General features: G+C 39.1%; 2 protein-coding genes across 3 annotated transcripts in view; one reads left to right on the top strand and one right to left on the bottom strand.

The window, feature by feature from the left end:
* On the top strand, positions 1–8,452 carry LOC109819732. 2 transcript variants are annotated; one of them, XM_020385580.1, is made up of 5 exons: positions 1–98; positions 4,021–4,094; positions 5,094–5,143; positions 7,837–7,976; positions 8,058–8,452. In XM_020385580.1, the coding sequence occupies exons 1-5, from the start codon at positions 79–81 to the stop codon at positions 8,254–8,256; spliced, it is 483 nt and encodes a 160-aa protein (XP_020241169.1). In that variant the 5' UTR covers positions 1–78; the 3' UTR covers positions 8,257–8,452. The 2 variants fall into 2 exon arrangements, with proteins under 2 accessions (XP_020241169.1, XP_020241170.1); XM_020385581.1 differs by having other exon boundaries at positions 7,840–7,976.
* Positions 9,237–14,085, bottom strand: part of LOC109819731 (ADP-ribosylation factor 2-like) — a 36,184-nt gene continuing 31,335 nt past the window's right edge. The window contains exon 5 of the mRNA XM_020385578.1: positions 9,237–9,361. Coding sequence (XP_020241167.1) covers positions 9,271–9,361 — 91 coding nt within the window. The 3' untranslated portion in view covers positions 9,237–9,270. The remainder of the gene's footprint in view (positions 9,362–14,085) is intronic.

The raw sequence follows: 14,085 nt of genomic DNA on the forward strand, positions 1-14,085 counted from the left end.
AAGAAGTCGAAGCTCCCTCGAGCTCCCTGGAAGCTCGACAACGTAAAAGGCCCTTAAAGACTCAACTCTCGAAGCTCGATGACCCAGCAGGGAGCAAGGTATTAATTTTTCTTTTTTTTTAAATTTTTCCCTGAAATTTACGGGTCTGAATTGGTTTCTGTGATGTTTTATTGATTAAACCTTGGATGCAAAAATCTGTGATTTGACAAATTTTCTTCTTTTAACTTGAAATTTCGATATATAAATGGATTCAAGGGAGCAAGTTTCAACAATTGGTTAGGGATCTAAAACATGTGCTGTTTACATTTTAGCATATTTATATTTCATTAAATGTGCTATTTACATTTTAGCATATCTACGTGCTTAGATTACATTTTACGACATTATATTATATACGCTCACCTTCCGATATAATGACGTTCCGATTTTTCATTACTTCTCCTCGATATATCCCGATAACCAGGATCCGATATGAATTTTGGCCTTCAGATATATTTGTGATATTCGATATTTAAAACCTTGCGTATCGGGCAGGACGTAATGAGTAGGCTCACTAGGGGTGGCCTCCCTGGTATTCTTATCAAGGTTGACATGTACACTTGTGAACATTGTCTTGTAGGCAAAACCGCTAGGAAGACTTTTGGAAAGGGAAATAGTTGCAGCTGCTCTATTGTGATTAGTGCTCGACATGTTTCCTCACATTTATCGGCAGTGGCGTAGTCAGAAATTTCAACAGGGGTGTCGGAATATGTATAAAATGACGATAATACTAATTTTTCTCACATTCAGCATAATCGGGAACTTTAATGAGATACAAAAGAGAATTAACTAAATACAATAATTAGTTACAATTGACCTATATGTGTGTTCGTATTTTGAAATCAATGCATATTAACCTCATTCGAAATACCATTAAAAATGTCCCTTTCAATGTGAACTTATGTATCTTTTTTTTGTTCTTTTTCAAAATTAATTGATGGTAGCTCTTTAGTTTAGTCTGTTGGCGAATTAGGTCATTTAAGTCAACAGGTCTTTAAGTCACTTTATTTTTAGGTTTGGCCCATTGAGAGTTAATGGATCATTGCTCACTATTAAAATGAGTTGGGGGTGTCACTTTGCTTCATAAGCTCACATTGCTTTCTTAAATTGTATTATTTAGGGTGACACCACCCTCTATATACTAGCTCTGCCCTTATTTATAGATGACCACTCTTGGTAAGATGCCAAGTGTCGATCCCCCCTCGTCGACCCCCCGCCACGGGTCCTCTGGCAGTGGCATCCAATGCTATTGCTATTGATAATGCCTAACGTCATTATGACCCAAACACGAACACAATGTTTTAAAGTTGATCATGCCTTAGCTCCTTAAGCTCTCAGGCACAGTGTTATAAATAGCTCTCCATAGCGATGCGATTGTGGGAAATCGTAGTGGTAGCGGCCACCATCGCTAGGATATCATGGATTGCGGTGCTAAATTGCGGGAGAATCTGCTATTTTCTCATAATCGCGGAGAATAGCGTGAAATAGCGTTGTTTAGCGCTTAAAAGCGCTTTAAGCGCTATTCTTAACGTCTATTGGTTTTAAATCCCCATCCGTTAGCAACCCGAACCTGACCCAACTTGAAATAAAACTTTATAGCATCATTCTCTCTTTGTGTCTCTCTCGTGTTTGTCTCAAACTTGAAACCCTAGCCGCCGCTCATTCATCGTTTCACATCCTCCAATGAGCTCTTCCTCCGACGAGCATCAAATCCTCCATCAAAACGTACTTGACGTCTTCAAGCTCCTTTTCCCAAGGTTTTAAATATCGGATGTCTGGGAAATATCGGATAGCCAAAATTCAAATCGGATTGCGGATATCGGGGAAATGTGGTAAATATCGGAACGCCATAATAAATATTTGCATATATAGTATAATGCACTAAAATGCAATCTCAACATACTTAATGAAAATCTAAGCATGCAAAATATGAATAATATTTGTTTAGGCTCACTAATCAACCTTGTGAAACAAATAAAAGTACAAATCAATGTTACAACATTTCGTCTGATTTTTTAGGGCAAAATGTCATTTGATATAATGGAAAAATCATGACATCTCGCCCAAAAATTGCCAAACACGGTATATTGTCTTGCGAAAAGCCATATTAAAGGATATATCAGCCAACATATCGGTTTATATATCAGCCATATCAGGAATATATTGCCCAAAATAGTCAAAAGTGGTAAGGGATATTTAGAGACCATATCGGTTACGGCAAGCCCTACAAACGGATATATCGGGTCATGTCAGGGATATTTAAAACAATACCTCTTCCTCTAGTCCACTAAATCCGCTGAGCTCGGAAGCTTCCTCCACTGTCAGGTGCAAAGACCTGAGCCACCACTACCATCTTCGAAGGTCCTTCCGGGCACTTTCTCCACCATCTCCGAAGCTTTCTCCACCGTCGCCAAAGCTTCATCTCTATTGGGCTTGGCCTATAATTTTCTTATTTTTTAGAATATTTAAATATATTTAAATTGGACTGCTATTTGACTGAGTTATTTCCACTATGAGCACAGATAGCTTTAGCAGTGCCTCACCGCTACGCGACGCTATCGATAACTATGTTTAGTCATAGTGATTTTATACCTTAGTTCATCATATATTCTCAGTGGTGAAGGTTATGTCTTTGACGCCTTAAGAGCTTACCTAAGCACCTCAGGCGCTCACCTTAGGTGTGTGTGACAAGGCAGAAAAGGTGTCTATCTTTTTATTGAAAATTTGAGAGCAGGTTAGGTGACCAACAAAGTAAAGTTTGTTTTTTTGGTTTTGAATTCTTTGTTGTTTTTCTTGGTTGCTCTTTTGTTATCTTTTGTTGTGATGTATCTAAGCACTTATATTGTTTTGAGGACATGCTACAACTTGGACCTAAGAGGTTCAAATGTTGTTGCATAATTATCTATGTTACTATTACTACTTAGTAGTTACTAGTTAGTATTACTATTTTAGAAGTTTTTACTTATTGTTTTGATGGTTTATGTCTGCTAGGAAGTCTTATTCAGTTTTGGCTATTAGTTAGGATTTCATTTGTTATTAGGATTTATTTTTCCTATAACTATGATTATGCTTAATCATTTTAGGAGGCGGAGAAAAGAATTATGAATACACAGTGGGATGCTTGTGAGTTGTAACAACTAACAAGTACTATTAGACATAAGAATTGCCTGGCATATGATGCCCAACATTTATCTTTTCTTTATTAAATGTCGAAATTAGAATTTTACTTTTGCAATCCCTAAAGTCCTCATTTAATAAATAAAAGTTACAAATGTTAGGCCTTACATGCCAGACACCCACATGCCTAATAATATTTGTTGCAACTCATTTGCAGGTTTCTCACTTGAGTTTTCATCGCTAGCTATACAATGCAATGTAACAAATTGTACATTAATTTTTTCAGTTCCTTTTTTTTTTAAATTAAAGCACATGTTTTGTCACAGATCTATCTAACTAAAATCTTGCCTCTGGCAGTCCACTGCTGTTGATCACTTGATGTGATTCATATCCTGTGAATTTTATGCTTATCATAGATTCATAACTTCATGCCATCATAGGTTGTGTATATATGTTTCCACCTCCACATTCTTAGTTTCAACATTAATATCATTGCAAAGCATGCTTGTGTGGATACAATTAATTCTTGCTTGTTTCAATTGTTTTTGTTGTCGGTTGTTTTCATTTTTGCATGTCTATATCACCACTAGGGTTTTAATCATAGAATGTATCCTCTTTTCTTTAATGCTTGCAGTATTCATGATATAATGTTTTACATTTTAATCAACTCCTAAGTCATTCTTTCTCTGGTTTTATATGCCTATGTTTATATAAAATCCCTTCATGGCTTATGTGAATCTGATGATTTTGGAAGTATCTGCACATTGAAATCTTTCATTTTCATAACATAGTTATTGCAAATATATTACATCTGTGCTTATGTGTGTTTAATATATAGCATATCTTATACATTGACTCTTTCAGGTCAGGTTCCGGAAGAAAAGACAAATCTAAAAGCTCTCAACGCAAACTTGAAAAGAAGCTTAACTTTCATGCTAGTAAGTTTGTTTATTATTTGAAATAACTTATATGTTTGTTCCTCGACTATTTGTGCTATAATTGAAATATTGGTAGCTCTACAATTTTATATATGTTTATTCATGGATAAACATTTTCGATTAATTGCAAGCATGAAGTTAAAAAATGTTTGAAAGCCCATAAGACATCCTATTTTAGGTCTCAGATTTTTTTATGTTGAAATTACTTATGATTCTTTTTCCCATGATGTCTTTGTTAGTGATGTTTTAAGCTATATCTTATGTGGGGTATATCTGATATGTCAGGGGCCTATGTTCTGAGTAAGATGCCTTAGCCATATTCGATACATATCTGAGTTTGAATATTCTTCATACCTGATGTGTACTTGATTGATACTTTTTAATATATCTTAGTGTTTTACATATCCTAGATGGGTGAAAGAGGTATCTAGGAAGTTAATGATTGAATATATGGTTGACAATTTGTTTATTTCTTGTTTCATCCCCCATCACTCGGACTCACTAGCACTGGATATGCATATTGGGCTATGCATTCAGATTCCAGAGACAATTTGTGGTCACATTTGTATGTGCTAAAAGAAAATATTTATATCCATTTTGTATTTACTTCAAGTGCATCCTTACAGAACCGCCGATATTTTTTGGGGACATCTTCAATCATTAGGTGCACACAGTTCCTTGTAATCCAGTGAAATGCTTATAAGTATATACGGAAATTCCGAAATTTAGGAAGCTTTGCTTCTTAGGTCCTCTTTTCCTTTTTTGTGTGTATTCACATGCCTATATATGCTTGTGTGATATGCAAACCTAAGTATATTAGGTGGTATCAATCATCTACAGAGCTTTGAATTTTATGTTTTTATCTTTTTCCATGAATTTTTTTAAGCAGAGGTGGCTTGCCTTCTAATCTTAAAAATGTGACACAGCACTTGTTCTTTCTCTTATATTTATCACCTGCTGGTTTATATCTTCTTATTTTACTCTTATTATCTTTTGCAGAGGTTAAGGATGCATCTGTCAATTTAGGTCCTAAGAAAGCTATAAATAAGGTACTTTTGCTAACCCAAGTATATATTATTTTGAAATAAACTTTGTTCTTATATTTGTTACGGTTGTGTTTGGGTGATTGACTAAAATGCTTTTTAATTCAATCGCCTTTATATCAACACATTCTGTTTTAATATCTTTTCATTTTGTTTGCATAGTGTTAGGAGAGCACAAAAAAGGGCATAGAGTTATTCTAGAGGGATTTCTTTGAAAAAAATAAAATAGAATCTGATGGATGAAATTGATATAGTTGAAAATTTTATATTTTTTCAAATACCTGTAAAGTGCATGGTTGTCCAATAATTTCAGGTGTTTACTTTTATGTAAGAACCCTTCTAGTTTGTCATGCTTGTTTGTCGTGGTGGTATGACAGATTTTATTTATGGAGAGGAGGTTGGCACAATATTTTAGGGGAGTTTATTTGGTTTACATGTTGTGGTAATATTATATTGGGAAGCATAAATACCATCATTTAATCATTTAAAAATAAACGATCAAGAGGGAGGGCCAATATACAGGAGGTGAATGCCAATTAATTAGGAACTGCTGGGGTTTTTTCTTCCAGGAGGTGAATGCCAATTAATTCAGTTGATCATCTTATGATAGAATCCACTACCATTTCAGGATTTCCTATTAATTAGGAACCCTCACCATAAATATCTTTTTCATATGAATATATATGTGACTATGTATGATTATAAATATACAACTATAATCATATGAATATGGCATGCATACACATACATACATACATACATACGTGCACAGTGCATACATACGCACATACATATATGCATATGTGTGAGCACGTCCGTGTTGCATATGAACAGACATGTATGTGTCCCGCATTTTTTTTTGAGACTACATTTTGTCTTTGTATCACGTATTGTGCAACATCTTGGTGTGCTGTTTTAGTAACTGTGTCATAATCCTTAACCCATTTGGCCTGAGCAAGCCTACTAATATAAACTATAGTAGCTTGGTACATTTGCTTAAATGGCTTTAGGTTAGCGCATTGCATTTCTTCACTGTCGGTGCTCGGTTAATATCTCATATACATCATATAACTATCTTACATTCTATTACAAAATCATGGGAAGCACTTAGAATCTTGGTTAGCAAGTTCACATTTATGCAAACTTTATGTAGATCTCAATTTAGTTCTTTTCTGAGCCAAATTATATGTTTACTTTTTCATTCTACAAACTAGGATACAATTCAATGCTAATTGAGTAAGCTGGATGAGATTCATATCATCTGATTATTAGGCAGGCGTGGTCAGGGTTAAGCAAGCTTATCGAGTCAGGTTTGGGCCAGCCTAGTGCAAGTCTGGTCAAAACTGATTTGCCTGTATACCTGATTGCAACCGCTACTGTAGGGCTATGTGAAATTGGTCAAAATGGGTAAAAGGTAACTTCCATTTGATGCTGATTTTGCTTGGTATTTGGCTTCAGGTTGACCAGCTTAGACTAGGGATTAATGTCCATCGACTGTATGTTGGTGGACGTGATATTGGAATGCCTAGATGGAGGTGACAAAAGAATAGGGTTAATTTCACAAAACCTTACTGAACTTTTGGGGTTGGTGGTGTTGCACATCCCCCCTGGCCAAAAAAAAAACAACAAAAAAGGTAATTTGCATGTAACTAAAATTTCATTGAGGAAAAAACCCAAAAATTATGGGAGGGGTATTTTCCCTGTAAATGACAAACTTTGAAATTTTCTCTCTCATCTGGTCAAGGGCTTTTGTAGTTATTTGCAAATTACATGCAAGGTACCCCAAAGTTCAAGGGGGTTATATGCAACACGCTCCAAAGTTTAGGCGGGTTATGTGAAATTAACCTACAAAATATGGTAGAGGAAAAGATAAACTTGGAAACCTCAGTCTACAGAAAAGCTTCATTTCATATTCATCAAAATATGATTGCAAGTCTAGCACCTTAACCCTTGTTTCGGCTTTAGAGGATGAAGTAGATGAAAAGCCTGTTCTAGTTTAAATTTTTAAATCAAGTGACTCAAAAAAATCTAGTCAACTAAATAGCACAAATAACTGTATGACAGTCAGCTGTATAATGAGAAACTCACTATGAGATAAAAATGATTCAGAGTAATATTATTTAACATGTTTATTCACTAATTAGATCTTGACCTTGTAATTCCTGCAATATTCATAACTTAGAGATATGGCTCTTTTTCTCAGCTTGGTATTTTCCCTTGTAGCATGTTCCAGATTCAATTTTGTTTTCAAGATGAGGTAGGGAAAAAACCATTCTATTAACACTACTGTGAACACGTGAAACCTTGTGGAGCGTTGCTTCCTTAAGTTTACTCGTTCTTTCAATTAACTGTTGTTGGTTGAGCTTATGTCAATACAAGAACAATAGAAGAAATGAAGTGACATGAAACATACCAGAAGATCTGCAACTTTCACATTTCTCAAGTATTAGAAAGAAACAATTAACTTCTCTGGGTATAAGTAGGTGACTGGGATTGGATAATAATGGAATGATTAGATGATGAGATTTTTAAACTATACCCTCTTAACATTATCTTGTGTCATATTCATAATTCTTCCAGCTGCAAATAATTTTGTTTGATATCATGAGCTTTGACACGCTTGCATCTACCAAAAAACACTGTTTATCTTGTAAGACATTTTGTGTTACAACTTTGTCAATGTGGTATCTTTTACTCAGAAGACGAAGTTACGAAGTCGGCAGAGGAAATTGAAGGCATATAATCTGTCAGCACTTTCTGAGTTTCTTCCAGATATAGAACAGCCGGCTGTTGGCACCACAAATTTGAAACTCAACTGCAAGTCTCGGCAGAAACTAGTGTATAACATCATTAAACTCTCATCCTGTGTTCTTTCTTTTTCATTATTTGCAGCTGAGTTGTGATTGTGCATACTATCCAGGCAAAGGGAAAGTGCACAAATGAAAGCAGTTTTGAACAATCCAGTATTCCAAATGGATCCTATCTTGGCTATTCAGCATCACCTTGAGAGAACGCAACCCGAACCTGTGGTGACTGAGAAAAAGCGTAAACCTAATCGACCAGGGAGCGCCAAAAGGAAGAATAAGGCTAAGAAGGGTCCATCATTTATGGATATGTAATACACGGTCACGGATCAATCTCATTTCGAAAAGCAAGCCTTTAGAGCCATGAGTATGTTTTGTGTGTTTAGGCGTTCGTGAGTGTAAGATAACTTAACGTGCACAAACGTACTGTTCCTGACTCATGCTGGGTTCCTTTTCTTTTCTGTTTGTTCCCTTTTCAGTTCTTTAATTTCTTTTTCCAATTTTCCATTCTTGGAGATTAGTGTTATATGCATTGAAGTATCCATTTTTCTCCAAAAAGGTATATCGGTAGTGTATGCGCATCTTTTCTTGTGGATACTTGTTGGATACTTGATCTGCAAGATCCAACAGATACTAATACATGCGTATGCCATAAGCACATCTGCAGGCCATAAGCACATCTGCAGGCGTTTATGTAAATATTAGTTAAGGTAAAAAAATGAGCCGTGGAGAGAGGAGCGGTGAAATTTACAAGATCGAGTCGAGTGGAGGGGTTTTAGGTTTTTTATATATATAAACAATAAAGATAATGAATTCTATGGTCAAGGTCAAGTAGGGGCATTAGTATACACCTGCACATTCAAGCATCCTCAACAAGCTTTAGGAAGGAAAGTGGCTTATTTTACGAAAACTGTACGAAAACAAGGAAAGGAAAGCATTGTCAGCTTAATCAAGCATATGGAGTTCTATGCTGAAGAAAGAAGACCAGAGCTCCGAAGAAGCAAGAGAAATAATAAAAATAAAAATAAAAATAAAAAAAGGTGTGGAAGAAGCAAGAGAAAATAAAAATAAAAAAAGATGTAGAAAGAAATATAAACAAGAGGTAATATTTCAATACCACGATTGTAATTTACTTTATTGTTATTTATGATAAATTTCCGATAATAGCAAAGTTAACAACGCTAAATAAAGTTAAGTTACACATCATAACAACTTAAGAAAAAAACTCACACTAATAGTACTACTACAAAGCTCTTATATTTTTTATATTGTAGAACCTTGTTACACCATAGATGTAGGAGTTCTAATGCCTAGGTTGTATCTTGAGAATTATTTTACATTGTTGGATATGTTGCTTGACAGCCAATCTAGACCTTCGTAGAGACCCTCTCCTGAAGTGGCACATGTGCTCTGGATATACCTAAGATAGCCATAGAAAAAATGTTATTTGAATGTTGCAAAATGTTTTTCTCCAACTTCAAAAAAAAAAAGGGGTAAATGCATGTCATTCTTTCCACTCATCTTCTTCAATTTCACAGGTTACAAGAATTAGAAAAAAGATGTCGAAGTGATGAATTGTATCTACAGACTAAAATATAAAAGACAAAAGATGCACCATGTTGAAGTGATAAATTGTATCCGCAGACTAACTTAATTTGAGGCGTCTCCCAGGTAGATATTGTTGGTAGAATTAGCGAAAACGAAAGTGATTCTTCATGTTTGAATACTAGCTTAGCGCATGGAAGGCATCAGTACAGACCTGCACATCCAAGCAAACATCTAACACCCGGTTATCCTTTGATCTGACACAGTCAGTTCTCCCCTCTCCCTTAACATTGGAACATGAGTGATTGAAGAAAGCAATGATCCTGATTTCTCCGTAGGGATGACGCTCAGCGCGCACTTTGTTGGGGATTCGAAACAATCAATCGAACCCTTGCCCTTCCGGACCTTGTGTTGAAAGTAGGAAAGTAGGAATAAACCACAAATAAAGATCTAACCTTGTAAAAAACAGTAAAAGAGACGAACACACAGATTTAACGAGGTTCGGCAACGTGCCTACGTCCTCGGGAGCCACACCACACAATCTTTCTATTAATTGAAGAAGAAAATACAAGCTCTCAAACAAGGGGTAAATCTCTCTGAGATTCTCTCTCTCTTTGCAGCCAAAAAGCTCTCTTTTTGATGTCTTACAAACCCTAAAAAACGTTTGGGTATTTATAGAATCCTGAAACAAAACAGAGTCCCAAACAGTTTAGGAAACTGTCTGGGCGATTCGCGGTCGACCGCCGTGCCAAGGCCGGTCGACCGGCCAGAGAAAAAACTGTTTACAGGGTCCTGTGCACATTGGCGGTCGACCGCAGCGGCCACGCCGGTCGACCGACCAGAGCGAAAACTTCTTCTCAGTCTCCTGCAGTGCACGCGGTCGACCGGCTCTGCCACTGCGGTCGACCGCACAGTCTTTCTGACTGTTTCTTCGTCTTTTCGATTGCAGCTTTGGGTCTACACACTTAGACTAACAATCTCCACTTGGAGACCCAAAGCGTCATCATCGAGCTCACCGAACTCTCCCTTCTTCGCATGTATCTTTCCCTAAAAAAATTCTTTCTTCAATCAACATCCCGACGATCGCCGCCGACCTCGTAGTGTGGCTCGCCTTCGTCTTCTACTCGTGAAGGCCAACCTGAAGTTGCGCACAACTCCAGTTTCTCTAATGGTGACTGCCCTTCGCAACATGTCTGCCGGATTTTGACTCCCCAAAATCTTCATTAAGTTGCAACTTTCCGTCCTCGATCAGCGAGCGTATAAATGCGTATTTAACGGTCGAGACTGGCTTCATTCTGGCATGATATACTAGATTCTTGGCAAGATGTATAGCGCTCTGGCTATCACAATAAAGAACTCCTCTCCCTTGCTTCAGATCCAACTCTTCCAAACACCCGTTCAACAGATCATCTCCTTTGCTTGCTTCAGTCACCGCGGACATACTCACCTCGGTTGTAGACAAAGTCACAATCTTCTGCAGACGTGAGACCCAGCTCACTGCTCGTCGACGCTAAGGATAAACATACCCCTGTGGGCTTCGCCTCTATCATGATCACCGCGAAGTCCGCATCCACGTATCCTTGCAGTACCAACTCCGTATCCTCCTGCAAACATAAGTGGGGCTTGTTCGTTGTTCCCCTCAAGTACCGCATTATCCACTTTACGGCCTCCCAATGCTGCTTTCCTGGATTGCTTGCAAATCTGCTCACAACTCCCACTGCATGGGCGATGTCCGGCCTCGTGCAAACCATCGCGTACATGAGACTCCCAATGGCTGAAGAATATGGCACCCTGCTCATATGCTCTCTATCTGCATCTGTCTTAGGCGATTGCTCCTCAGATAACTTGAACTGACTTCCAAGGGGTGTGCTAACAACTTTAGCATTCTGCATGTTGAACCTCTGAAGTACCTTCTCAATGTATTCAGCTTGGCTCAAACTCAATGTCCCTTCAGCTTCATCCCTTCTGATTCGCATCCCTAGAATCTGCTTCGCTGCACCCAGATCCTTCATTGCAAATTCATTTGCTAGCTGCATCTTCAAACTGTTTATCTCTTCTAAACACGGTCCTGCTACCAACATGTCATCAACATATAATAACAAAATAATGAAGCTTGACTCGAACCTTTTGAAATAACAGCAATGATCCGAATTGCATCTCCTTTGCTAGCTGCCTCTTCAAATTGTTTCAAACTTCTTATACCACTGTCTCGGAGCCTGTTTCAAACCATATAAGCTCTTCTTGAGCTTGCACACCATCTCTTCCTTTCCTTCTTCAATGAAGCCAACAGGCTGCTTCATGTAGATTTCTTCATCCAAGTCACCATGAAGAAAGGCAGTCTTCACATCTAACTGCTCAAGGAAGAGGTCTTCTGCAGCTACCAAACTTAACACAACTCTGATGGTTGTGAGTTTCACAACAGGGGAAAATATCTCCGTGTAGTCCACTCCTTCCCGCTGTTGGAACCCTTTCACTACTAATCTGGCCTTGAATCTCTTGCTTCCATCACTCTCCTGCTTGACCCGGTAGACCCATTTGTTGTGCAAGGCTTTCTTCTGCGCAGGTAGCTGGGCTAACTCCCATGTCTCATTAGTGAGTAGAGAATCCATCTCCTCCTGCATCGCATGCTCCCACTGCTGAGATTCACTCACTTGCACTGCCTCTTCATAACACTCCGGCTCTCCGCTATCTGTTAAGAGTAGATAATCAAGTGACGAGAGGTATTTGGGATTTGGTTTGGGTACCCTAGATGACCTCCTAGGCTCCACGCCCTGGGTAGTAGCTTCTGCACCTGTAGTCTCCTCCGTTCTACGGTCAGAACTGACATCGTCGCCCCCATCTGGAAGTTCCTCCAAATCCATGTACTCGGATCCACCTGTATCCGTAGTGCTGCTCCCACTGCTTTGGCTATCCTTGGCATTGTCCCTGTCCTTGTACATCACCTCCTCATTGAATATCACATCCCGGCTCCTGATGATCTTCCTGTTCTTCTCATCCCAAAGGCGATACCCGAACTCATCAATGCCGTATCCAATGAATGTGCACTTCTGTGACTTAGCTTCTAGCTTGTCCCTGACATGGTCACTGATATGAACATAAGCCACGCAACCAAATACCCGCAAGTGTGAGAGATTTATCTTCTTTCCACTCCAAACCTCCTCTGGAATCCCAAAATCTAATGGAACTGATGGCCCGTGATTAATAAGGTATGCTGCCGTATGCACCGCATCCGCCCAAAATGTCTTAGGCAGACCTGCATGTAATCGCATGCTCCGCGCACGCTCTGTCAAGGTCCTATTCATGCTCTCTGCAATGCCGTTCTGCTGCGGCATCCCTAGAGTAGTCCTCTCTAAGCAAATCCCATTCAAAGCACATAACTTCTTGAACTCCTTCAGCTCGTATTCTCCATCATTGTCTGATCTCAAACACTTCACTTTCAGATTTGTCTCGTTCTCTCTCGAACACCTCTGACTTGTGCTTCATGAAGTAAACCCACACCTTCCTCGAGTGATCGTCGATAAAGGTGACGTAGTATCTCGAACAGCCAAGACACACTGGCTGGGCCCCATACATCTGTATGAATCAACTCTAGCTTCTGAGCCTTAGGTGGCCTTCCACCCTTCTGGAAACTAACCCTCTTCTGCTTCCCAAAGATGCAGTCTTCACAAACCCCGACTTCCACGGTGTCGATCCCGGTTAGCTTTCCTTGTGAATGTAGAATTTTCATCCCTTTCTCGCTCATGTGCCCCAGCCTATTGTGCCACAGATCTGTACTCTCCTTGCCAGCTGCAATTGCGAGTGTGTCACTCGCATGTGAAGTGAGGTAGAGAGTTTCCGTTTTGTTGACTCGGGCAACAACCATCGTACCGTTGGAGATCCTCCACGAATCCCCGGTGAATGTCGAAACGTAGCCTTCTGCTCCAAGTTGTCCCACCGAAACAAGATTCATCTTCAGCTTCGGCACGTGTCTCACGTTCTTCAAGTTCCACTTGGAGCCCTTCATTTGTATCTGAACATCGCCCTTTCCAACAATATTGCAAGGTTCATTATCCCCCAAGTATACTTTACCAAAGTCCCCTGCTACATAGTTCTGAAGTAGTTTCCTATTAGCAGTGGCGTGGAAAGAAGCTCCTGAGTCGATGACCCAAGAATCAGAATCGCTATCCATAGCAAGGATCAAGGCATCCTGCACGATATGAGCCTCCTGCTCACCCGCATCCTTCTTTAGTGCTTTACAGACCGAAGACATATGACCCTCCTGGCCGCAGTTCCAACACTTCCCTTTGATAGACCTAACCTTCGAGTTCGGCCTCTTCTTCACTGATTTCGACCGATTCCTGTTCTGGTTCCCTTTCTTCTGGCTTCTGCCTCTCTGCTCGAAACTTAGGGCTGAACCTGAACCTTCTGATTCGGACGATTTCCTTCTAACCTCCTCGGATAGAATCATGCTAACAACCTCATTCAGCTTCAACTTCTCTTTCCCCGCCAAATTGTTGATTGCTGTCACACAACCTGCCCAACTATCCGGCAACTGCGATAGAATCAATAGGGCTTGCACTTCGTCATCAAACGTGATGTCCACGGAGATAAGCTGATCAC

Source organism: Asparagus officinalis, chromosome 8, assembly GCF_001876935.1.
Source record: "Asparagus officinalis chromosome 8, Aspof.V1, whole genome shotgun sequence".
Taxonomy (NCBI): Eukaryota; Viridiplantae; Streptophyta; class Magnoliopsida; order Asparagales; family Asparagaceae; genus Asparagus; species Asparagus officinalis.

What these genes read in the sequence shown, in the direction of transcription:
- LOC109819732 (XM_020385580.1), top strand. Translation starts at nt 79, where the DNA reads ATGACCCAGCAGGGAGCAAG. An exon ending in GAAGCTTAACTTTCATGCTA is followed by an intron (nt 4,095 to 5,093) that starts GTAAGTTTGTTT and finishes TATCTTTTGCAG; the next exon opens with AGGTTAAGGATGCATCTGTC. An exon ending in CTAAGAAAGCTATAAATAAG is followed by an intron (nt 5,144 to 7,836) that starts GTACTTTTGCTA and finishes TCTTTTACTCAG; the next exon opens with AAGACGAAGTTACGAAGTCG.